The 26,628-nt window shown below is 42.8% G+C and overlaps 1 protein-coding gene across 2 annotated transcripts in view; it reads right to left on the bottom strand.

The window, feature by feature from the left end:
* The window catches only part of MAMLD1 (mastermind like domain containing 1), a 99,802-nt gene that overhangs the window by 39,361 nt on the left and 33,813 nt on the right, over positions 1–26,628 (bottom strand). For both annotated transcript variants that reach the window (XM_081276444.1, XM_081276445.1), the window contains exon 2: positions 11,291–11,449. In XM_081276444.1, the coding sequence (XP_081132570.1) occupies positions 11,291–11,386 (96 nt within the window). In that variant the 5' untranslated portion in view covers positions 11,387–11,449. The remainder of the gene's footprint in view (positions 1–11,290; positions 11,450–26,628) is intronic.

The raw sequence follows: 26,628 nt of genomic DNA, 5'->3' as shown, positions 1-26,628 counted from the left end.
TTATATTGTTATAGTCTATACATGTATGAATATGCAACAATAAATTCCACCATTATGTGTAATTATAATGCCCCAATAAAAATATGGGGGAATGTCCACTATTGTAACCAGATGAAAATGTGGCAGAGAGGGCTAAGCCTCAAAGTCAACTTCCAGGCTGGCAAAAGGAAACCTCTGTCCCTATATTTTGGTAGTCTGAGATGGAATCCAAGGCCTCCATATGCTAGGCAAGTGCTCTCCCACTGAGCTACACCCCCCTGGCTTCTGCAACTTCTTTAGAGAAGCACCTATTTGCTCCTGCTGCCTGTCCACTTGCACTGCCCATGGCCTCTGACAGAACCAGAGTTTGACGTAGGCAACACTTTTCCTGTCTCCAGGCTGAATGAAGGCATCCACCATTCTAACACCTAACAGGCAGAGAGCCAAGAGAGAAAAGCATGGTCAGATCAGGCAACTAGAAGACTGGTTCTGATTTGTCATCTAAATCACATTTAGCTTTCTGATCTAAAATTGCATCATGGGTAAGGTTTAGCAGGAGCCTAGAATCCTATGGCAGAGTTTATGAGGACCCATGAGTCACTGCCATTTGAGTTGGAGAGGTTGTTGTATTCCCATTCCAGCTGAAATGAGCCATCTAACCTGGATTGCATTTACTTTGAGGCAAGAAGCCTCTCTAAAGGCATGGTCCTCCAGAAGCCTGTTCTGATGTACCTACTCCTCAACCTCCTGGCTCCTTTAGCCCAACTCCACATCTGGAATCCTGTTAAGGCAAGCTGATCATATGTTCCCCATCTATTTAACCAAGTAGAACACCACTCTAGAATTATCTCTGGCTACCACATGGTCAGAAACAGCAAGATATGTGTCTGCAAAAGTAAACAGCAGAGCCTGCCTGAGCAGGGGATACATGCCTAGGAGTCAAGTTCTGCATTTTTATGTGCACACAGGAGGTGGCTCCTATACCAAAGCCTTTCCAAGGATGTGGGGGATTTGTGATGTTTATTCCAATTACACAAGCACTCAAGAAGTAGTCATGAGGAATCTATATAGACTCTCAACATATTGGACTGTTTTAGAACTTCAGCTCCAATTCTTGGTGTTATCAACCACAGACCTTTGTAAGATTATAGCCTCTGCCAGTGGAAAATGGACTTTCTCATTCATTGGTTCAAACAGCAATTGTAGGATATAGTCATGGTTTTACTTCGGATCCTTGTTTTTCACATGGGTAAACTGAGGCTCAGAGAGGCCAAGCAATTTCTTCAAGTAGTACAGTTAAGTTGGTGGCAGAGCAGAGCTTGACACTCAAAACTTCAGAATGCAGATCAGAAACAGTGTACCAAGAATCCAGATGTGCATGGCACTAGATGTATGGACACTTTGGAAGAAAGTCAGCCTACCCAAGGTGACCTAGAGGATATGCTTGGACACTGAGGAAAAGGCATGTAATTTCAGTAACATAAAATCTGCTGTTCAGTCTCAGTCATAGCATTTCAATTTGGCTATAAGGACTGTGTACTTGCCCTAGGGTTTTCCAAGTTACACATCACAGGAGAGTGCCAGATAGCAGCAGCCTTAAACAAGGAAGCTCCTCCTGCAGTTTTTAGTATGAACATTAAGGTAGTTTGGCTACTAGGAATTTGCTGATCTTTAAGGGCCCAACCATTTGCCTAAAAAGCCCTTTATCTTCCCTCAGGTACCAGGTGCATTGCTATTGACCTGACTGAACTGCCAAATACTCCATTCATATTAAAAGTGTTGTAGACAAATGGAGAATCTGCTCAAATAAAGAAATTTCTGGATATCAAATTCCAATTGCTGAACTTAGCAGTGTGGGATGGTGAGAGGGCTGCAGATAGGTCCTGAACCCTCAGTCTGCTGAAACCATGGCTCTAATTTGTAGAGACCTCAAGCAAATCTTTTTTTTTTTAGTTGTAGATGGACATAATACCTTTATTTTATTTGTTCATTTATGTGTGGTGCTGAGGATCGAACCCAGGGCCTCACATGTGTGAGGCAAGCACTCTAGCACTTAGCCTCAGCCCCAGTCCCTCAAGCAAATCATTTTGAGCCTGTTTTCTTACCAACAAAATGGGGAGAGTGAAGCTACTTTACCATTTGTTATAAGGATTATATGAGCTTAGAAATGTAAAGTTAGCATAGTGCCTGGTGTGATGTAGATACCAAATAAATATTATCTCTCTTTCTACTCCTGAAAATGCAAACACATTCCTGGTGGTCCTAAAATAGCTGTTAACATGGCTTACTCAGCAACATTTGCCATTCAGGGCAGATCTGTCTTTAGTCATTGGCTGGGCTCCTGAACAGCTGTGTGCAAGGCTAACTTTTGTAAACCAAATCATAATAAAATGCAACAGGAATTTGCCACTGAAAGGAAATCCTCAGTATATACTTTATGAAGTGAAAGATCCCTCACCTAAATTTATTGGTTTTTTAAGAGTATACATTAGGGGATATCATGCTTTCTTAGAGTCAACTTTAACTCAATGTTCATCACAAATACATGATGTTCCACAGCCCCAAAGCACACAATAAGAAGAGTAGGTTACATATTGAAAATAATGACAATTAAAACATGTATTTAATATACTATATATGGACAGTATCTGTAATTGCATAATTGAGTGTCCTTTTGTGTGTGTGTGTGTGTGAGAGAGAGAGAGAGAGAGAGAGAGAGAGAGAGAGAGAGAGAGATGGGTGCTGGTGCTGGTGGTAGAGTTGCTTGACGTGATAGAAGTGGGCAGAGGTGATGACAGTGGTGATGGTAGTGGCGGGGAGTAGAGCCAAGTAGTAGAGATGGTGGAGGTGACATAGGTAATGGTGATGGTGGTAGTGGTACAGGTGGTGAACAGGTGGTGAAAAAGGAAGTGGCAGAGTTGATGGATAATTGAGCTGGTAGTCATGGTGGTCAAAACATGATGGTATGCTAATATGAGAGTGGAGGTGCTCCTACAGGATATTAATTTCTTGTTATAGCACTCTGTAAGAAGTTCCACTGACTGAGCCTGAGGAAGAAGACTCATTTTGAATGTGTTATTAACAGATATCTCAAAACAGCCTGTCTCCTTGCAGTCATTCATACTTAATTTTTCCTTATCTGGGAAATTGAAGCTGAATTACTGGGGAAACACGGGAGATTTGTGTTTGTTAACATGATGCCAGTAAAATAATTTTATGTCAGATTTAACTACAGGAAGGGGCAAAGCAATTTAAGTTCCTTAGATGTCATGTGATAAAAAAAATAAAGAGTGGTTAGCTACTGTACACTTAGCTGTGTGAAGCCATTTATTCAGAAAGCAGGTGTTGGGTGTTGGTGTTTGCAGACTGACTTCCTGGAGGAATTTTATCTAGGCCAAGTCCATTGTTCCAAACCCTAAAGGCTTAACTTGAGGGAAGATGAGAGGCAAGAAAATGTTTAGCTCTTCTGATAGTCACACAAGCAGCCTTAACACTAGACTTCAGCACCTGAAGCTTGTTCTAGAAAAGAAGCAGCTAGAGTGGCACTGAGCTTCCCTCCACCAGAGATGGAGACTTTTAAAAATGCAAGGTAAGGCTGCTGAGGGGCCCAGAAGAGACCTCCACCAAAATGAGCATGTGCCAGGGAAGAAGAGGTGTCAACAACAGAGGAGCTGGAATTCTAGTGGGGCAAACAATAGGAGAACAACAGGAACAAAACCAGAATGAGCAGCATTGAAAAAATAGTGATGTGATTGAGAGTGGGTGGGGGTCCTCAAAGGAGGAGACTTTTAAGTGAAGGTCTAATGCAGAAAGGAGCAGGCAGAGAAGCACAGGGACAACACACTCTGGGCAAGAGCACAGCATGTGGAAAGGCCCTGGTCCTGGAGGGAAGGCTCTTGGTCTGTTGTGGTGATGAGCAGGAGGCCAGTGTGCCTGGCACACAGTGAGCTGGAGAAGTAGCCAGGAGCTCACAGAGGGCCTTGCAGGTCATGGGAAGGGGGCTGGGTTATATTCTGTTTGCAGTGTGAAGCCATGAGGGGAAGCGATGAAGTTGTGGAAAGATCAGTTCGATGTTTGTGAAACCTTTCTGGATGCCAAAGGGGGAGAAATGAACGTTATAGGAAGAAAAAGGAACAGCTGCAGATGTAAGAACTCCCAAGGAGGATGGGATTGACAGCGTGGGGTCTGGGCCAGCTGCAGTACGGTGGCATGGGGTGGAGGGGATGGAGAAGAAGCACGTGGGGAGACATAAGGTCCTATGATTTTACCTCAAGTGAGTAGTGAGGACAGTGCCCATGTATTGGGGGCAACAAAGGCCTCAGGGAAACTGGAACCACATGCCCAGTGACCTGGATCAGGCTTGGCAAAATTTTCCTGGAAAGGCCCAGATAGTGACTGTCTGAGGCTTTGCAGGCCATGTGGTCCCAGTTGTGAACTCGTTGGTAAATAGTATGCCAAGGACCGGAGCAGCCATGCACTAACACAACTGCATTTACCAAAGCAGCTTATGTACTGCATGGAGTTCCCAGTCCACAGTGTGTGAACCGAGCCTCTTCCCCCTGGGAAATAAGGTATTTCGGAAGTGCCCTCACTGCACTGCAGGGGAACATGCAGGCCTATTGTTCATAGAAGGTTGGATAAGCAACCTTTTTGGAACTGAAAAACTTAAACATTTCCACTATAGTGCAAGTTACGTGACCATTTCTGAACCGTGTTATGCAGCAGTCCAAAATGCTATGCTTCACCTACACTAATGATACTTATTATTGTGCAACTGTTGGCCAGTGTTCCAAGGGAAACACCCTCTCCTCCCAGATCCCCTCCGGCTTTGCTCATACAGCCTTTGTCCACTGTTGGACAATTTGCATATTGTCTAGCGGATTAAAGCACACCCTCTTCCCTTGGGCCTCAGTGGTCTCTCTAATAGGCCTTGGTTTCTACCTTCTCCCACAATGCCAGTTGCTCTGACCAACCTCCAGGCCCCTGTGATGGGCCTATGCACCTTTCAACCCCACAACATGTTCTATGAAGGTCAGACTGTTTCCTACTCATCTCTTTACCCCTAAAGCACATAGCCTTCCTGACAGGGCTCAGCTGGCATCTGCAGATTAGAATTACCCATTGGCACAAATGGTGTTCTGTAGATTATCCTGTTCTGTTCCAGTGTAAGGCTTCCAGACAACCACTTTTCAGAAACTGTGGCATTGGAGGAAATTTCGATGCGTCATTCCTACTTGGCAATGGCCCTCAGCACCAAGGCAAGCCTGTGCCAAAGGGGCAGGAGGCACCAATGAGGTAGGGAACGACAGAAGCAGCCAGACCTTGGGTTTGGGCCCTCAATGGTCAAGTCCACTGGCTCAACGATCAGTCTGCCTTGCTAACTTTGGAATCTAGGGGATGATCATCTATGAGAAGGGAGGAGGGAGATGAGAAGGAAGGGGGACGATGGGAGGGAGGGAAAGGAACAAGGGGAGGAGATTTTTTGACACATTATTCTGTATCTACTGCAGAAATCAAAATATGTAGCCCAAACCTGAGAAGCATACACCCCCACCCCCATCCTGTCATTGCCAGAAGTGTGGAATGAAATCCCCCCAGGGCAGTTTAGGATCCATATATCTAACTGTAAAAGGGAGACATTGAGTTCTCCACCAGGGAATTTTCAGTGAAAGCAAGAGGTGTCTGCCTGCATAGGTCAGCCCACAGTTTGGGGTACCACAGGCTCATACTCCCAGGACATGTCCCCTAGAAGGCAGTGGAACCTGAGTCCAGCTTGGCTGTGCTCTTGTCACCCTTGCCTTGAGGGGAGTCCAACAACATCCCCTCCTCTCCCTGGGTCAGTTCTTCCTCCAGACACCTGTTACCTTGGGTCTAATATCAAGGCAACTGGGGGAAGGAACTAGGTAGGAATGCAGACAAGGCCAGCGTGGGCTTCTGGAAGTTCAGAAATAGGCTCCCAGATGCCTGTGGAAGCCAGCTGCCAAATGGAGCTCCCCTTCCAGCATCCTCCCCCTCCAACAGACTGCAATTAATTTGCAGGTCACTGGTTTGCTGAGTTGGGTTACCCAGGCAGGACCCAGATGCCAAGCCCAGTGGTGTCCTGCAAGCTGACCGGTGCTCAGCCCTTGAGGAAGAGATCTGTCGGCAGGCAAGGCTCTGCCTGGTTTCCCGCCCTGGTGGGGTTTCTGTAACGGGAAAGGGCCCATTGCTGCAAGAATAGGAGGAGGGAGCAAAGGGAGGGAACAGCTGCGTGCTCCATGGGGAGGATCCCCAAAATAGCAAGGTGCAAGCGCACTTCGGGCCTTGACCCAGAATGCTCAAAACTGCACCATTCATCCAACTCTCCTCAGTGCAGTGGGGCTGCTGATGAGGCTGTGGTATCCTCAGGGGTCCTCAGTGTTCCTACCTGAGTGCCAAGGACACATTCCTTTTTGCCCTTCTGATGGAAAAACAATTCTGAGGCAATGCCATTCTCTGATCACTAGAACAAGTGCTAAGAGCAGTCCTACCCTGTGTGCTTTACAATGCAAGTACATCTGTGTCCTGCTTCATCATCCCTGAGACCTTCACATAGAGAGCAAAATTATAGGCCTACTTCGCTGATGTGCAGACTGAGGTCCAGAGGCTCACCTAAGTGCTTAGTAAATGGCAGAGACTGCTGCTTCCTTGATGAGATGGTCCCTGGGATCACCTGGGTTTTGGAAGTGAGGCCATACACACGAAATCCCCTCTCTAGGGGTCAGTCATGTACCCACAACATACCCACGGCCTGTGTGAATCTGGGCTAATGGCAAGGACCCCAATCTCTGAACCTGGTCCTCCTATCCAGACTTCTAAGTGTCATTCCAGTTCCTAGGTGGCTGTCCCCTTATCCCTATGGGATCCTCATTTCTGGTTTTCTGCCAAGCTGGACAGTGAGTCATGCTGGTCACAAGGCTCTAGGGAGCTAATAGGTCCCACAGATATGAGTCCCTAATTGGGGAATGGGAGGCAGCTAAGTGGGAGATTTGAAGGCAGGCAGGGCAACTGGGTTTGAGACATGAATTTACAACTTTTCATCTGTGTGACACTGGAAAAGTCCTTGTCATTACCTGAACCTCTGTCTCCTCTTTGATGAAATGAAAATAGCAATCCCTGTGTCACAGGAGTAAATGAGGTAATACACACAAAGTACCTTGCACAGGAGAGTCACTCAACCATTCTCTCCTCCAGGTTGCACAACAAACTTCAGCATAGTATAGCTTTGTTCCCAAGGAGGGAAGACTAAATAATTTGCTCCTAGACTGTGAACTCCTGGATTTTAGGGAAGGTATTTGTTCAAGGTCTCACAAAGAGCTTGTCACACTAATAGGATATAGTCTGAGATCTGCTTCCTGAGTCCAGTGCTCATTTGCAAGCAAAAGCATGTGACTCCATGTGCCCATGGCAGATGGGCAGAAATCTTGAACCAGATCACCAGAGGGGAACACAGCACCTCCTACTGGGTATTTCTAAGGTCACCAATCTAAAGAAAAGGGACAAATAGAACAGGACCAGTATTTTTGCAGCCATCCAAATCTCTACATACCATTACACCAGTGGCTCCTCTCTTCTGCCTCAGCCCTACTTTCATTTAGAGGAGAGGAGACAGGCTGAGAATTGGTTCTGGTCAGTCTATAGGTAGGAAGCACACTGCACTCGGAACCCTAGATGAAGCTACCTACCTTCTGTGAATCACTGGATTTTTCAGATTTAATTATCTTCACCCATAAAGGAGAATGATAAGAATAACCTGTCCCTTCTGGCCCAGAGTGGTCAGCAAGCTCAGAAGGACTACAGGGCATGTCATCTCATTGGGGCCTTAAAGAGCAAGTCATTTAGTAGCATTAATTAGCTATACAAGGTAAGCAAAGAGTATGCTGCCCCTTTCTCTCATCAACTGTTCAGGTAATGCCCTTAGTTCCCCTTTTTGTCCAGGAGCTGCTCACAGCTGAGGGAATCTTTGCAACTTCAGTGGGGTATAGACTGAGATAGAGCTGACATGGGACATTTAACCTGAGTCCTGACTGTATGCACACTCTGGAGGACTCCCAATTTGCAGATCTAATAACTTTGAGATTCTCACACTAGTAATCAATTGACCTACAGAGCTGGGGAAAAAAAAATCAAGATCTTAACTTCAAAGGGAAGGACCAACTGTTCTGCCTCCTGTTGAAACTCCACACACAAACTGCAGACTGGATGCCTTATTAACCTTGGATAGACACCCAAATGTTCAAAAGGCAAAACTCCTCTTTTTTCCACATCAGAAATCATTAATCAATCATGCCGCTGAATGAATGAATAAATGATGCTGAAAAGGTGTTTGCATTGCTGAGTTCTGATGACCACTTTTTTTTGCAAGGTGAAATTTTTATTATGTTATCACAAGAAATTGAGAGAATATTAAAAATACTATTATAGTTAACTGATGACCACTTTTGCCTGATACCTAACTCAATGTTTTGTGGTTTTTGACATGCTTTAGATCTAAGAGACACAGAGTATGGTGATGAGGATAGCAGATGCTGAGATCTGCCACTTTCCTAGGTTTGTGACTTTGTCAAATTGCTTAACCTCTCTGAGCCTCAGTTCCCTGCAGAGAATAATAGTCTCTTCCTCTCAGGGTTGTCATGAGGATTACAGGAGATAGTGTACCCCACTATCTATATTTGCTTAGCAAAGTACCTTGCACCTAGTGAATGGCAGGTATTCCTGCCCTTAGTTCATTTGAACTTCATTCTCAGAAAAACTCTGGAGCTTTTAGGAGCAGATGAAAGACCAGAAACTTGGTCTTAGGGTAGAATAGCTGTCACATCAGATGCATATATTCCTGCAATGGGGCTTTCAATTTATTTATACATAAATCCCAGAGCTGTTCAAAAAAACTTTCCTCTGGGACAGATAGAATTTTATTTCAAGACTCTGACTTAAGATGTGCATTTTTGGTTAGTTTGTTTCCCAGGAAAGAACAAGAGAACCAGTTCAGCCAAACCTGAAGCAGATATCTATGTTAAGGTTACTTTCAGGATGAGAGGGAGTGGTGCAAGCAATGTGTTTCTAGATATCCATGGTTTTGTGAATGCAAGGTGCAGATCCTTGGATCTTATGAAGCATCAGAAAAACAACACACAATGGAAGCATCTGGAAATGCACAGCTAGATCCTACAAAGGGCCTCCCTCTGCTGCTCACATTCTAGGCCCTGAAGTAACTTCTTTGGTCAACAGGTTTCTTGGTGAACTCAGAGGTCATTCTGCTTTTAATCTATCAATCTCTGTCCCTCATTTCTTAAGAATCCAGCTGCTGAGATCCTCAGTGTGTGCAGCAGAGTTCAATTTTAGCACAGGGTATCTTCCTGAGGTATCACAAATTGACCAAACACTAAAATTCAGCTGCTCTCACACCTCACCAAGAGCTGCCCCGGCTGCTCAATGATGGAAACATCACTTGCCCAGCCCAGCCAAAGGTGTAGGGTCTCTCTATGTCATCCCCTTTAGAGACCATATGTCTTCCAAGAAGACAGATGTGGTTTCAACTGTGAAGATGACTTTTCTGAGACATATTTTTTGGATCCCCTTAACTGGGGCAAATCCTTAGTCTTCTAGGACAGTTTGGCATTTTGAAAATAGGTCACTCAGAGCCAAGGACAGAGAACAAGGTGTGACATGGGGGAGGAAGAAGGACTGATTGTGGTCAAGTCCAAGGTGTGATTTTAAAGCAACGAATGTGAAATCTTGGCAAAGCTTACAAAGGGCACTAAAGGTTATCTTCCAGAAAAGGCCAAGCATGAGGAATGACAGCCTTTCCAGAGTGAGAGTATGGCTGGCTGCTCCAAGGACTCATTCTAAGTACAATTCTCCCTGGGCATTGTGATCTACACTGCTTAGACTGAAGCAGTTACTTATGTGTTACATTTAAAAAAAAATATTGGTGGAGTAGGAGAGGACAAGGAGAAGAAGACCCCTACAACTACAACTTACTTACCCTTTTCTCCTAAGATTTGGCCCAAGTGAATCAAAACAAGTGGGAAATGAAGAGGCGGTGTAAAGTCACGCTAAAACTGATCAGGAACTCTGGGGCCACTATCAGAGATTCTTCATTTACATACTCAGTTATTGACCATAAGAGAAAAGCATGAAATAAAAAGTGTAGTTAGTTAGGATGGAGGTTAAAAATCGCCTTCTAGAAGATACCTCACAAGGGGCTGGCAGTTTGGGGAACAGGTTGCTGGCCAAGTAATAGCTGTCATCTGACTATCATTTCTGCCAGAGCTGGGATTCCAGTAAACACAATTTTGTAAACATGTACACATTTAACTTCATAGCACATTCTCAAAACATTGTTGGCAATGAGGGGAAAAAAGGAGAAGCACGATTCAATCACCCCCCCCCCACACACACACACACCTGGGCACATATCAGTATCCTAAAATAAAGTACATTGCCCTGGGAATTGGAGAAGACAGGCCCTCTAATTATGTGAAAAGGCATTACCTCAGAGCCTAGGGCTCCTAGTTCTATGAACAGGAAGGAAGCAGACCCATGGCTCTATAAGAGCCATTTCCTCTCTGCTCTATTAATTTCAGAGGTTAAGTAAGCCACTCCTTTTGGGCCCAATACCCTAAGATAACAGCCATTGTGTTTGCAGCAACTCCTTCTAACTGAGTTAATCTCACTAGACTGGTGATGTTTCAGGCTTTTATTGTCAAATTCAACCAACCCATGCCTCTCATGGCCCTATCTATCATTGTCTTGGACTCACAGAACTACCACTAGAATCAAAATGCTAAATTTCAAACAGTTGGATGATTTCTGGATTCCTAGAGTGGAAAGCAAAATTTGTCCAAAAAGTTGTAAAGAGGACACTAGGACTACAGATTTAAAAGGGAACCCCTCTGTGTTCCCTACTCACTAGCTTCTTTCTTTTAGTCATATTAGGAAGTTAATGCAAGACATCTAGTGCTTTCCATTCTGGCTGGTTTCTATCCAAAGGTAAAGGAAGATTTTCTTTCCTCTCACCTTTCATCCTTTCCTCAATTAAAGGGGTTCAGTGCAGAGATCACTGGACTGAGAATCCAGATTGAGCCTTGGAGTATATTTCTAGCTCTTCCACAAACCCATGTTGGACAGGAGCAGCTCATTTTCTAGATCTTTTTCACATCACATTCAATTATATTTTGGGTTAGACCCCTGCCATCAAGTTTGCATAGATAATTTCAATAACACATCTTATATTCAACTTTAAGATTAGAAGCATTCAACACCCCCCTCCCCCCATAGCCCATTTTCTGACCGATTCCTGGAGCTTTCTGGGCTCCTGACGATTTCCCACCATGGCGAAATGGGGAAGCATGCTCTTGATTACAAGCCGACTTTTCCAGTCATCCATTGTTTGACCTGCAATTTTATTCTTGATTCTCCAAGGCGCTTCCCAAACGACCTAGACACAGGGCTTAGGGAGACAAAAAGTACACTGTCTTTCAGATATGAAGATGAGACCATTGACCCTGTGAATCACAGACTTACACTCTGAGGACAGGTTTGTGTGGAGTCAGCCACATTCCTTTTTCCATCTCTCTCCCCACCCCAGAACCCTTGTTGAGCACCCCCACCCCCAGTGAGGAAGGGCACTTCTGTGAGGCAGTTGGTAGGGATGAAGTGGCAGTCTCTGGTCATGGGGCAGAGCAAGGTTTATTGGAGAACAGGGGGTGGGTGGAGGAGCAGCCTGATATGACTAAATAACACCAGGCACACAGATGAGGAATGTGGGCTGTAGGTCTCTCATTGCTTTTGAGTGGTATGCAATGGGACACAGGGAAGACTCTTCCATGGTCTGGGACACAGTTCCTTTGTATGAAGAATATGGTGGTTGGATCAAGTGATGGCTTAGGGCTCCTTCAGCTCTGTGAGAGTAAGTATTAGGACCCATAGAGGAGCAGATATCAACATGGCCCTGCTAGCACCTAATCAAGTGTTCTGACGAATAGTTCAAAGCACAAAGTGACACTAGAAGGAAGCAATGAGTGCTGAAAGGAGCTCAAGAAACTCTCTGAACTGGTTTACAGGAAACAAACTGAGCAGACTGTGACCATGGCTATTCCAATGTATGTGCTCTGTGATGGAGGAGCAGACATACAAACCCAGGTAAAGATGTCCTTTCTTTTTGTTTTCCACAAGGTGGACATGCGATAAGAGCTCTGCTAAGACATTCTTATACAAGAGCAGCCTGTTTTAACACAGATCTTCTTAGCAATATATTATGAGGCTCTAAGGTCTCAATGTCTGAACTTCTATCTCTATAAAGACAGAGTGCTTTTTTCCCATTCTCCCATTGAGTACAATTAAGATTTCTTGACCTTTTATATCAAACAAATAAAGAGTCTTAAAGGTAGAAAGAAGGCAGAGTGGAAAGGAACCTTGGAATTTGAGGAGTTCCTTGGGTTTTCTTTTGCCTCATATATTCCAGACTTATTACTAAAGAAACCAGGGCTGGGGTTGTGGCTCGGCGGTAGAGTGCTCGCCTAGTGTGTGTGAGGCCCTGGGTTCGATCCTCAGTACCACATAAAGATAAATAAAATAAAACAAAGGTATTGGGCTGGGGTTGTGGCTCAGCAGTAGAGTGCTCGCCTCGTATGTGCGGGACCCTGGGTTTGATCCTCAGCACCATATAAAAATAAATAATTGAAATAAAGGTATTGTGTCCAACTACAAATAAAAAATAAATATTAAAAAAACAAACAAAGGTATTGTGTACAACTAAAAGAAATAAATATTAAAAAAAGTAACCAGCAACTCAGAATGCCAGTAGGCACTGACAAAAATGTCAACAAAAAAAGTCTGCTCTTTCTAACCAGAGAACCAGGAAAGGGGTAACTTAGCAAGAAAGAAATTTTTTAGATAAAAATGCTCTAATTCAGCTGAACACCAGAGAAAACACTGCAGTCCCATTCCATCCCGTCAACAAAGACCAATCAGGGATTCTAGACTCTACCCCAACTTGGCAGTAATGAGGCACTTCTCCACATCTCTGCTAGGGTGGTTATCAGTAGATGCCCAGTGGTGACCCAGAATTTTCATCCTTGCCTAGCAGAAATGAGGAGCCCTACCCTTTCTGACATTAACAAAGGTTAAATGGGGGAACCCATACTTCTATATCCACCTGGCAAAAATAAGATGGTGCCCCTCTTTCCCTGCCAGAGGCAGTATCAGAAGAAGTCAGGTACAACAGAAGATTGAAATAAGATCCACTTTTATAACATAACATCCCCAAATGTTCTGATTTCAAGAGAAAAACACTTGTCATACCAAGAAACAAGAAGATTTAAAAATGGAAAGAAAAATATTATCAACAGATGTGTCACCAAGATGACACACAGATGTTAGAATTATCTGACAAGGATTTTAAAACACTAATCATTTAAATGCTTTAACCAACAATTACACCAAGCTTTAAACACAAAATAGAGAATGTCTCAGCAAAAAAATTACACACACACACACACACACACACACACACACACACACGAACCAAATAGAATTTTTAGAACTGAAAAACACAATATCTGAAACTTGATGCATGGGATAAAAAGGAGCACAGAAAGGACAAGACGGGAAAAAGTTAAGATGAAACAACAGAAATTACCCAATCTGAATGGCAGAGAGAAAACAGGCCAGAAAAAAAGTGAACAGAGACTTGATGATATCTGGGATTATAAACAAAAGATCTCACAATCATGCCACTAAAATTCCAAAAGGAGAGGAGGGACACAGAATAGGAGTGAAAAAGTACTTAAAGAATTAATGACTGAAACTCCCCCAAATTTGGCAAAAGACATAAATGTGGAAATTCAAGAAGCTGAGTGAACTCCCCAAAGTATAAATGCAAAGAAATCCACTTAAAACAATGTATCAAAATTTGTAGAGCATAGGTAAGTGCATGCTAAGAGAGAAATTTATAACATGCTTACATCATACATGAGGAAAAGTTTAAAATCAGTAATCTAAACTCTCATTTAAAGCACTAACAAAAGAAGAGCAAACTAAATCCAAAAGCAAGAAGAAGGAAGGAATTAATGAAGAAGCAAAATAAATAATATTTAGAGCAGAAATACAATAGAGAGAAACCCAATGGGAAAAGAGCAAGACAAAATTAATAAAATTGACAAACTAGTAATCTGACAATGAAAAAAAGACAAATACAAATGGCCAATATCTTGAATGACTAAGTGAATGTTACCACAGAACCTGCAGGTACAAAATGGATAAGAGGATGCTATGAAAAACTCTTCACACAAAAATTTGGAAATTTAAATGAAATGAATTAATTATTGTAAAAGCACAAACTATCCAAATTATCCGGTATCAAAAAATTGGAATATCCTGATATCACTTTGCACACATAGGGATAAAAAAATACCACATTGCTGGCAGAAATGCAAAATATTGCTGCTATTATGAAAAACAGTTTGGTGGTTTCTCAGAAAGTTGAAGAATTACCATTTGATTTCATAATTGCACTCCTAGACATATATGCCAAATAATTGCAAATGGGCATTCAAACAAATACTGCAAAGCAGATGTTCATAGCAGTACTAATCACAAAAATCAAAAGTGAAAACAATCTAAATTTTCATCAGGGGATAAATGGATAAACAACATTTTGGAATATCCATAAAGTGGAATATTAGTTAGTTATAAAAGGGAATAAAGTGTTGCTGGGCACAGTGGTGCACCTCTGTAATCCCAGCAGCTTGAGAGGGTGAGGCAAGTTGCCCTCAGCAACTTGTCTCTAAATATAAATTTATAAATTAAAAAAATCAATTAAGTAATTAATTAAAAGGGCTGGGGGTGTGGCTTGGTGATTAAGTGTCCCTGGGTTCAATCCTTGGTACCAAAAAAAAGGAATGAAGTATTGATATATGCTACAACATGGATGAATCTTGAAAACATGCTAAATGAAAGAAGTCAGTTACAAAAGGTTACATATTGTATTTTTTTATATGAAATGTGTAGAAGAGGTAAATTCAAAAAGATGAAAAGCAGATTGGTGGTTGCCAGGGGCTAAGTAGAAGAGACATAGGGGAACTAATTGTTTAACAATTGGTATGGTGTTTTATTTTGTGGTGATGAAAATATCTAGGAAGTAGATATGATTCCATAATATTGTGGATGTTCTAAATGTCACTTAATTGTTATACAAATTTTGTCTTTATAAAAAAAATAGTGCCAGGCGCGGTGGTGCATGCCTGTAATCCCAGAGGCTTGGGAGGCTGAGGCAGGAGGATTGTGAGTTCAAAGCTAGCCTCAGCAGCAGCAAGACTCTAAGCAACTCAGTGAGACCCTGTCTCTAAATAAAATATAAAATAGAGCTGGGTATGTGGCTCAGGGATCAAGTGCCCCTGAGTTCAATCCCCGGTACCGCTCCCCACAAAAAAGTGACAACGTGAAATGCTTGTGAGGATGTGGAGAAACTGGATCACTCATCCATTGCTGGAGAAAGTGTACAACTGTACAGCCATTGTGAAAAACAGCTGAGCAGTTTCTTAAAAAATGTAGCTACCAGCAACTGCACTGCTGGATATTTATCCAGAGACATGAAAGTCATTACCTAAGATGTCACTTTGGGGGAAACTGGGTGAAGAGTACAGGGTTCTTTGAACTATGTTTGCAACTTCCTCTGAATATCATCATTTCCCAATGAGGACCTAACTGCTATTTAAAAAAAAAAAAAAGAGTTCAGGATTCATATCCAGGGAGATCACTGATTCTTCTTAGTACTTCTGGGACATTTTCTACATAGCATTCTTTCTTCAAGCAATTTATACACATTTTGTACCCACCATTTTTATTTTCTAAAATTGTCCCACCCAGATCTTCCCTGTTTCAGGAGCCAAACATGAGACTTCAGCTGTGAACTGACTCCAATATTATGATCTAGAAACACCAAAGTGAAGACAAAATGGCACATAATATACAGCATACCCAAATGAAGAAGGAAAAACAAGACCACAGATACCGCAGAGGCCATCATGAACTCCCTGGCCCAGGCAGGCCCAGCATCTCCTGTCTGTGGGGGATGGAGCACCAGATCTCATTTCAGGGCTGGCAACACAAAACCTATCAACATCAAACAAACTGCCTATTCAGCTCTAAAGAAAAAAGGCCAAAAAAAAAAAAAAAATGCCGCCTTGGCTTTTAAAGACTCAACTCTATTGATTTCATGTCCTGCCCCTTTGTGGCCCCCAGAACCAATGCAAAGAGAACAGGTGGGGGGTAGTGGCCAGAGCTTTCTGAACAAAGGCCCAATTCTCTGGCCAGAAGTAGCAGCCTATTTCCTCACTACCACAGTCAACATGTTTGGGTACTGGCTGGGCCCAGAGCTGGGAAGCGAGGGAAGGAAGATTTGTAGGGTTTGATGGCTGGATGCACACAGACCAGCAGGATGAGGATATTCCTATCCTCCAGATTTCCAGCCTGGATGGCAGGAGGAGGTATAGACCTGCTGATAGGCAGAGAAAGCTGCAGGAGTATTAATAGATTCATTAACCCATTGTCACAATCATGACCACTTTGGAATCTAATTACAGCAGATCACCCTGCTCTACAAGGGATTAACTGTTACTAATTACTATCTGCTGTGAACACTCTTGGTATTATGCTAGGGTATGGATCAAACAGGTTACCTTGGGCCAGGGAACTGAACCTGGGAAGGGCAGGAAGAGCACAGGCTAGAGACAGGCAGGTCAAAGGTTAAGAAGGTCAGACTTCTGGATGGCAGTATAGCTGGGGCTTTGGAGCCCAAGGAGGAAGGAGGGCCTGAGGCAGGAAGGTGAGCTTCTTAGTCATGAGTTATGGAGCTGCTTAAACTTTGAGACTTGATTTCCTCATGTGTTAACATGCAAACTTCTGTACAGAAATGTAACCCCTACCTTTGAGCACTCGCTATGAGAGACATTAGGCTTAGCTGTTTACATACAGCATTTTACTGGTTCTTTAATAAGCTATAAGATGAATAGGAAGAGCCTATTGTACACATGCTCCCTCTGTGTCCCCTTTGCCCTTGGCAGGAGATATGTATTTAGTATTTGGCCCTACTTCTAGACTATCTACTATGTGGGGGATGAATGTTGCAAATATTGTGCTCAGTGATAGAAGTCAGCCACAAAGCAACACATATTATGATTCCATTTATTAAAACATCCAGAATACACAAATCCTCAGGGACTAAAAGTAGCTTAGTGCTTGCTAGGACTAGGGGAGGCAGGAAGAATAAATACTGACTATTCATGGATACAGTGTTTCTTTTGAGGGTGATAAAATGTTCTAGAATTAATTATGATGATGGCTGTACAACTCTGTGAATACATGAAAACATATTGGATGGTACATTTTCAATAGGTGGATTTATGATATGTGAATTATGTTCTAAAAAGTTGTTATCAACAAATTGTTATGACTTCTTACTGTAATTCAGGATTTCAGAAGGATGTCCCTTGTAGAGAAACAATGAAGCAATCTTTTTTAAGTTTCAGGAGGCAAACAATGTTTATATCCTCCACATTAAGCAAGATTATCTCCTTTCAAAATGGAACATCAACATGCCCTTTCTCTGTTTTGCTACTGACACAGCAGTGCTGGAAACCTTCCCCAGTGACCCACATGCTCTCCAAATGACTTCAACTACCTTAGGCTCTCTAGTTGATCCTACTTTTGGCAATGCTGCTGATGCTCCCTAGAAATCTCCAATCTCTACACCTTGGGTTTCAGAATTTCTTCATGCTGTTGAGGTTACAAATGACACACCCGCACAAACATCTGGGTATTAACTGGCACTCTGTGACAAATCAGCTCAGCTCAAGATCAGTACTTCCTGGCAAATAGAAGTGCTGCATGTTCCCACACAGTGGTTTCAGATGACAGAATACTGCTTCAAAGAAACAACTATCTAAACCAACAAGCTGGCTAGAAAACTTATTTGACTCTAAAGTGGAACAACATGTATTAGCCATCCATTATGGATTTGGAGACTTTTTTGAACTTGGGAACTCCATGAAATGAAGGCAGACCAAGATCATCTTAGAGCAATGATGACAATGCTGGTCATCATGCTCCACCGAAGCTGAGAATTTTTGAGATCTCATTTCTTTTTTTTTTTTTTAATTTTTTTATTGATTATTTAAAGCATTACATAGCTCATGATATATCATCTTTCATACATTTGACTCAAATTGTGCTTTGAACTCCCATTTTCACCCCAAATACAGATTGCAGAATCACATCTGTTACATATTCACATTTTTACATAATGCCATATTAGTGACTGTTGTATTCTGCTACCTTTCCTATCCCCTACTATCCCCCGAGATCTCATTTCTTAAAAAAGAAACCAATTATTGGACTTGTTTAGCATCATCTTTTCTGTGTCATAAACATCAGACACGTTTAGGATTTAAAGAGACCTTGGATTTGAAGTGGCAATCCAAACTGGAAGGCCAGGCCAACGATGCACTAGTTTCCCATGTGATAAATGTCTGCAAGCTTAGTTTCTCTAAACTTTTCTGTAGCTGATTATCAAAGTTGGGGCTGTTACAAGGTGCTGGGAAACTATTCCAGTATCCCTTGTGGATCATCCTGCTCATAAATAGGTATACGTAAATACAGACATACACATCCTCTCTCTCCTCCCTGCCTCCACTCCTAGAAAGCACTAAACACTAGAGACCCTGGGGGAAAGGGCTCCTCTTTTAAGTTTGGCATTATTCCCATCAGTTTCAGTAGGTATCTGGCCCTACTATTTGTCCATCAAACTGGGCTTGCTGCTCAATTGGTCCTCAGTAGTTTCTATAGTTGACCAGCAAAAGAAGCAGGAACAGTAGCTGGGCTATTCTTTCCTGCCCCTACCCACTGCTCAGCCATGGCCCCAAAGGCCACAGTGACTCCCCCTATCCTGGATATGATTTTTAAAAATCTAGACTTGTCATACAGGAGTAAAAAGAAATGCTGAGCAAGGAGGGAGAAAAATGTTGGAAATTGTTTGGTTTTGTAGCAATTTCAGCTAGCAATCACCTCAGTGTAGAAACAGTTTGTAAACATGCTACACTTGGGCCCAGATGCCAGTCATAACAGCAGGTGGAGGCAGGCAAGTGCAGCTTTGCAAAGTGTTTTTAGCTGATGGTCTAGAAGCAATAGCAGGCTGAATATGGGGCTGGGAATCAAGAGACATGGGGTCAACTTCCATCCAAAAATTGCTTGACCCCTTTGAGCCTCGTGTTCCTCATTTGCTATATAAGGCTGATTCCGTTGCTCTCACCCCTCACATGGTATATGTGAAGATAAAGTGAGACCTTGAATCTGAAATCCACTTGGACAGAGGGGTGCTGTGTGCATGAGAGGTGTTGGGCGAGGGTATCCCCTTTTTGTTCTCCCCCTCTTCCACAGTAAAGCTCAGTTAAGGTCCTTGGATGTTAATATTGAAAGAGAAAACTAGAGATTGTAGGGTCTAACCCCCTTCGGTACATATAGGGAAACTGAGGCAGAGGCCCAGGAGCACATAATAGCAATGGATGATGGGAGCTGACTTTAGAGTTATATTCAATGAATTCTAAGGCAGGGCATGAACCCAGAAGGCTGGACTTGAATACAGACCCTTGATGCAATGTTTCCTTGAGTCCACATTCTGAAAGCACTGGGCAGAAGAAGCCTAATAAATCTGCAAGGCAGCCTCTCAGGCTGCCCAGTGCTTGCCTCTCCTCAAAGATGTGCCGGCATCATTGAGGTTTCAACCTCTCCTGCCAAGGCTCACAAGCAAGTTGCTTCATCTCTCTGAGTTTCACTTTCTCTCAATATACTAAAGAGCTTGGCCTGAAGGACCCTACAAGGCTAGCCAGCTGGCACGATCTCCACATTGGTGACTAGCTTTCCTCTACAGTCATCTACCTATTATGATTCCCCAGCCAGCATGCACAGACAGACTTCCTTTCACTGGCTGCTGGAAAGAACATAGATTGGCTCCAGATTCCTAGTGGGGCTAGGTGGAGTTTGAGGTCCCCTCTTTCCACATCAAGCCCAACACAAATGACACCACTCCCCAATTCTAAGTAAAGCAATCTCAGGGGATCACAGCCCTGCATCGTTAACTAGGACAATGCTCAAGAATTATTCATCAACCTCAGAACCCACAGTATTCTAAAAAAAAAAAGTGGGAAAAAACAAAGCTACAACTAAGAGAGAGATGTGGGCCATTGTCACTGGCATTGTGAGCATTATGAGGAGGTGGTCCCCATCTGATGAGAGGAAAATGTGCTTTCAGTACTTAATATGATGAAATAATTTCTCTCCACTTTTGGAAATACTGCTCTGCAAATATTTTAGATATTATTTCCCAAATGAAAGAAAACAGTCAAGGCAGCTACCATCAGCTTGAAGGAAACAATCTAACTTTCAAGATATTTATCCATGGCAAGTTGGCAACAACAGCTATGGTTTCCACAGAAAGTGGGAAAATTGCTGTGTATTTCAGAAATGGTTCCCAGACACTTTCCTTTGAGAACAGTCACCAAAATGCATGTAAGCAGGTGCTGAAAGCAAGTGTGAGTTTATAGGGAGCCATTCAGCGACTCAACATGATAAATAGGCAGGACTAATGTTTTACATACAGACAGCTTTGGGCTTCTTAAAGGGCTTTCAAGGGAAAACTGACATGAAGACTTTCAGTAGGCTACCTTTGTTGATAGCAAGATCTGATTTCCCAGTTAGAAGTATATAAATCTTTCTATTCCCATTGCCTGCTGAGTTCATCTATTTATCAAGCATGAAGTTCTAACTCTGTGCTCTAACTGAGCAAAAAAGAATCTGCTAAGTCCCAAGGAGATTGTAGATGCAAGTCACTTGACCTACAGCGTCAATCTATTCCCTCCCATAAGCCAGATGCTAATACCAAACAAGACACTTTTTCTTTTCTTTTTATAAATATTTATTTTTCTAGTTATAGGTAGGCACAATACTTTTATTTTATTATTTTTTTTATTTTTATGTGGTGCTGAGGATCAAACCCAGTGCTAGGCAAGCACTCTACCACTCAGCCATGGCCCCAGCCCACAAGACATCTTTTCTTGTTCAAAACTCTCTTCCCTGAGTCAGAAGGAGAACATGCTGTCGACTGGTGATTAGAACCAAGGAGGCTACATATGCAGTGTGCTTCAGGGTATTCCATCCTGCTCAGTGGCCCCTAGTCAGGTTGGTGCATCTGAGGAGACATCCTAAGTCAATCAGAAAGCCTGTAGGTCTAGCTTATCCTGAGCTTGATTTTGCCCATCATGTTTACTTCTTCTGGACTTAATTTCTTCTAGATCTAAGCCACTACCATTTCTACCACTCCAAGAATCCTTCTTGTTCTAATTCCTTCCAGAATAAATACTTAACTTTACTTTTGGGTCGAATATAAACAAATTTCTGGGGTGGAAGGATTCAAATAGCTAGATCTTGAAAGGCATGTTATTTTGACACATTTCACACCTACAGAGTGATGGCTCTTTAATGGAATGTCATCTATTATCATTTCTTGGCCGTGGGCATAGTTGATTATGAATTCAAAAACACCCCAAATAAACACATTTGTACCAAGGCTTTGCAAATTTCATTCACCCACAAAGCTGCCTATGTCATACTGGTTCCAGTACTTATCTTTTCTCTTTTTTTCTTATACAAAGCAAATATGAGAGTGTTATAGATAAGGCATAAGGAAAAGAGACAAATTTTCCATTCTGTATTGTGGCAAAGTAAGGTACAGTAAAATCCTGTTAGCTATGGAACTTCGATGCATAAAAAAGGCATTGTTTTAATAATGCTTATCTTTTAAAGTGGTTAAGAAACCCCTGATGGTTTATGAAATTCATTTCATACTCATTGAATAAATGGCTTAATGAGACAGTATTTTTTTTTAAAGAGAGAGTGAGAGAGGAGAGAGAGGGGAGAGAGAGAGAATTTTTTTTAATATTTATTTTTTAGTTCTCGGCGGACACAACATCTTTGTTGGTATGTGGTGCTGAGGATCGAACCCGGGCCGCACGCATGCAAGGCGAGCGCGCTACCGCTTGAGCCACATCCCCAGCCCAATGAGACAGTATTTATGCTGAGTTGCTTTCAGGTGGTAGAAGTTAGAAGGTGGGCCCCACATATCAGAAAGGCCAAAAGGGTCTCTGCTTTCTGTTAAAACATTTTTCAATACTCAAACCATTTTTCAACATACTCAGAAGAATCAAAATGAAATGAATCCAAAGCGTGGTTTTCGATATACAGCAGACATGCTGCCTACATGGTTTTGCACCAACATTCACTAAAAATCCCTGAAGTTGGCATCTGGAACCTTGGGTTCAAGCCCCAGCTCAGGGAGGTCACTGGCTTCATGCCTTTAATTATGAGCCTCCTCATCACTTCAGTTTTTTTCCTACTTGGAGACCCCATTTGTCATATGACTGATGTGAAAACTAGGCACCATGCTTCATGGGTGGCAAAAGGAGCACCTCAACCTTCCTGCCAAACAGGCCATGGCTTGTAGTGGAACCTGAGATGATGGTGCTCTTGCTGGCAGGCCCAGCTCACTACTAAGTTACACTGAGATGGATATCAACCGACAGCCCCTAGTTTGTTCTCAGTCTACCGTTTTTCCATGCTACAGTTGGGCAGATGGGTCGAGGAACCAAATGTAACATTTGCCTTGTTAAATTCAGTCTTGAGCTCATCAAGATCTCTTTGGATCTCAATTTCATGCTAGAGAGAATTCCTCATTTTCTGGCACTATGTCAGAAGCAAATCTGGTTAGAGCAATTTCTCAATCTTCATTTAGATCACTGGGAAAAAGGAAAGCAGGAGGGAGCCCCAGTACTTGCCTCTTAACTTCTCTAAGGGAAGACATTAATCCATTATCCATGACCTTTGGATTCAGTCCTTTAATTGGTTACACAACCACATAACTGAGCTGTAAATGAGGATTTCATGACAGATGCTGCCAAATGCTTTGCTGAGGTCCAAAGATGCCTTCCTGCTTTGCTCCAATCTACCTAGCTAGCTAACTTTTCCAATAAAAAAGGAAGCTATTCTAACAGAGCGAGCTACTCTGAATGAGCCTCCACTGGCTCTGAGGGATTTCCCACTCTTTTTGCTCCAGCTTTGGCTTTAGACTCACTTTTAACTGGCTTCCTTTTGTAAGCCCTCACTCACTATTCCTTTTTCCTGGAGCCACATCAAGCAAACCATAGGTACACAAGATATTCAGTTTAAGAAATTCTTTTGTGGAAATGTGGAAGTGCCTGCCCACTTGGTGGTCTACGGTTTGGTTTTGCAGTTCTGTGTGAATTCTTCATGATCTGTACTGAAGGTTCCCATAGGTGCTCTCTTTCTTCCTCAATGCCATGGTCTGTCATTCACTGTCTGCAGTGACCAGATAGCCCTGTCACAATCACTTCACCCATTAGAATCTTCTATCACTTTCAGGTTAAAGACCATTCCAGAGCAACACTCATATGATGCTTATATAGGGGGGAGGAATTCAAGAAATACCACGGAGGACAAGTCAAGGGTTCCAAATGAGTAGTCAGTGAACCAAAAGACATCTCACATGATTTCTCAAAAGTCCTTGAGTAGGTTGGAGAGGTAATTTGATCATCCACAGGAACTAGAAATATTCCTGTGTAAGTGGTACTGGCAAGTGAACAACTCAGACGTTTCAAAGTCAGGTTTGTGATGAGTCAGGTAGTTAGAGGAGTGCTGTGATTGGAATATAAAAGTATTCTTCTTACCTTACAAACAAACTCATAAGGCTATCTGAGAGAAAGAACAAGCAAGAGAGAATGAAAGTTGGCTATGAAATCAAATTAGTTGGGGAAGTTGTCAAAACACTATAAAGGCTTGAGACAAAGTTCATCAGTCCATGTGGAGTCCATGGGTCTAAGCTTGAGATGGCAACAAGATGTACAGCTGGAGCAGTGGAAGAACAGGCCAGAGGAATACAAAAGGTTATGGATGGGCAGGGAGGTGTCCAAGAATGGGAACCCATCTTAAAGAACGCAAGAGGGAAGCAGCCAATGGAAGTGAAGAAATAGATTGCAACATCTGTGTGGATGGCTGAGGGTTAGGAGATGTCAGGAAGGTGACGGGTGCTGGGTGAGGGCACAGTGCAAGGAGGATTTGGGAAAGTTCATTTGCCCCACAGTTAATAATGGGTTAGTGGAGAAAACAGAAATCATTCCCTTTTACACTCATGGTTATTTTGATGACTTTTGTTGTCAGGCCATGAGTCTCAAGGCTCCACACATTGATTTTAACTAAAAGTATCAATCAGACTCCCATCCTAGTATTGTCCATATGCTGACACTAAGCTTTTTCCTAATCAGTGTCTGATTCCTTCTAGGAAAATCCGTATAATCACACTATACCATTTTACTTTCAGAACATTTTGTGTAGCACTTTTAAATCCTTGACTTTTAATATGGTTCTAGATCATATGGTTTTAATTACTGAATTTTTATTCCCTAAATTTGACTAAAAATAAAGTGATTTGCAAAACCAATGGGCCAGTTAAACAAGGTGGTTGCAATTCACTGGCAGCCTGCCTGCTTTTCCTGTCAATAAGTTCAGTTTCTGCTCCACAGCTCTCAACAAGTAGCTTGCTGATACCTGGGAAAGAAGGGAATAGGCCAGAGAAAAAGGTCTGCGGGCTGGGTGTGGTGGCACATGCCTGTAATCCCAGCAGCTCCAGAAGCTGAGGCAGCAGGATCACGAGTTCAAAGCCAGCCTCAGCAGTTTAGCAAGGCACTAAGCAACTCAGTGAGACCCTGTCTCTAAATAAAATACAAAATAGGGCTGGGGATGTGGCTCAGTGGTTGAGTGCCCCTGGGTTCAATCCCTAGTACAAAAAAAAAAAAGTCTGCAGCAAAGGGGCCCACTGGGAACATTTGTGAGGTAATGTTGAGATTGGGGCAGTGCTGGGTGTGGTGACAGCATCCCAGAGGTATGACAGACAGCATCTAAACAATCTCTGCTCTACCTCATACATATGTCCTCTCTTCAACCCAAGGCTCAGCCAGAGCTCCTACTACTACTTCAGAGGCCAAATCCAAGAGGCACCATGCATGCCAAATGCTAAAATGGCTTTACAACTGCCAAGATTGCTCCTAGGCACAGGCAGTGGTAGCAAAGCACTTACCCAGCAAGGCAACAATTCATCATTTTCTGTAAACCTGATGTTGTCCCAGCTCAGACCCAAGAATTGGGGTCAGAGTTATCAGTGCTGATAACATTGCAAGGGGCAGGGGCAGATATGAACAGCCAGCTCCTTAGAGCCTCAAAACCTCTTTGAAACAAATGAGCTCAGGGTTCTGTCCCAGAGGAAGGAACTTTGAGGAGGGTGATGGGGCACTGCTCAGGCCAAGTCATACCCAGCTAGCACATTGCTATCTCTGACTTTCTTCCAGGGTGAAGGTACTCCTCACTTTTAGAACAGAGGGCCTGGTCCTGACTCTTGGACTTTTCTTGAACTTTTCTTGAACTTGACATCTTGACTGCAGGAGAAGATTCAGACTGCACCATCCTGTGAGGCAGTGTAACCATCAATCATGGAATCTGACACCTGGTAGTCTGAATTCAAATCTTAGCTTTGCTACTGATTAGCTGTATGGCTTTGGGCAAAGTAACTCAACTTCTCTCCTTTTCTGTTTCCTCATCTGTGAAAGAGAGATGCTACTAACAGAATCTGCCTCATTGGGCTGTGGTGACAATCAAAGGTATGATATCTCTAATGTTCATAGAACAGTTGCTAGTACATGGTAAACCCCACCAAATAGTGACTGGTGGCACCCTCTTCCCCAGGGCCTCCATTTGAGTCCTGGCAGCAGGTATCTTGGCCCCGTGACCACAGCTACTATTTGGAATGTAATTTTGTCCACAAAGCAATGTGGATTGTTTTTTCTGTTTTGTCTCTCCTGACTACAATAAGAGCCCTATGCTGAATGCCCCATTCCTAGAAGAAGGCCTGGCATGTGGCAGGTACACAGTGACAAAAGAAAGAGTGGGTACAGGAATTCCCCCCTTGTAGTGCATGACTCTGGAAAGAGTGCCAACATTAAAATAATACTTACTTCAGGGCTAAGGGTATAGTTCAGTTGGTAGAGTGCTTGCCTCACATGCACAAGCCCTGGGTTCTAATCCGTAGCACATCACACACAAACACACAAAATACTTGCTTCAGTGCAAATACAGTTGGGTGTCTGAGAGCAAAACACACGTAAAAAGAAGTGAACTTGCATCAGATATCCTACTGCGAGAGTGACAGGAGCTGGCCCAGGAGTCAAAAGGTGAACTTTGGGAGACTCTGCACACACCATTTCTATCTCCATTATAGGAGCCAATTTCTCTAGCTTAAAATGTTCATTGTAAACCAAACCCCACAAAAAACATGTGAAACTTATATTTAAAAAGACATTTTGGAAAACAGGTACATTTTGACAGGAGCAGTCTGAAATTGCCACAGGCATAAACACACATAAATTGATACTATTTGGTTTGTATCTGAGAACCACAGGCAGCTCAGCCAGCTACAGCCAACTATTTTATCTGAAGTGCATCTGTCATGCTGTA

Source organism: Spermophilus citellus (assembly GCF_964194105.1).
Source record: "Spermophilus citellus genome assembly, chromosome: X".
Classification (NCBI taxonomy): Eukaryota; Metazoa; Chordata; class Mammalia; order Rodentia; family Sciuridae; genus Spermophilus; species Spermophilus citellus.
This window is presented reverse-complemented; position numbering and strand designations above follow the sequence as displayed.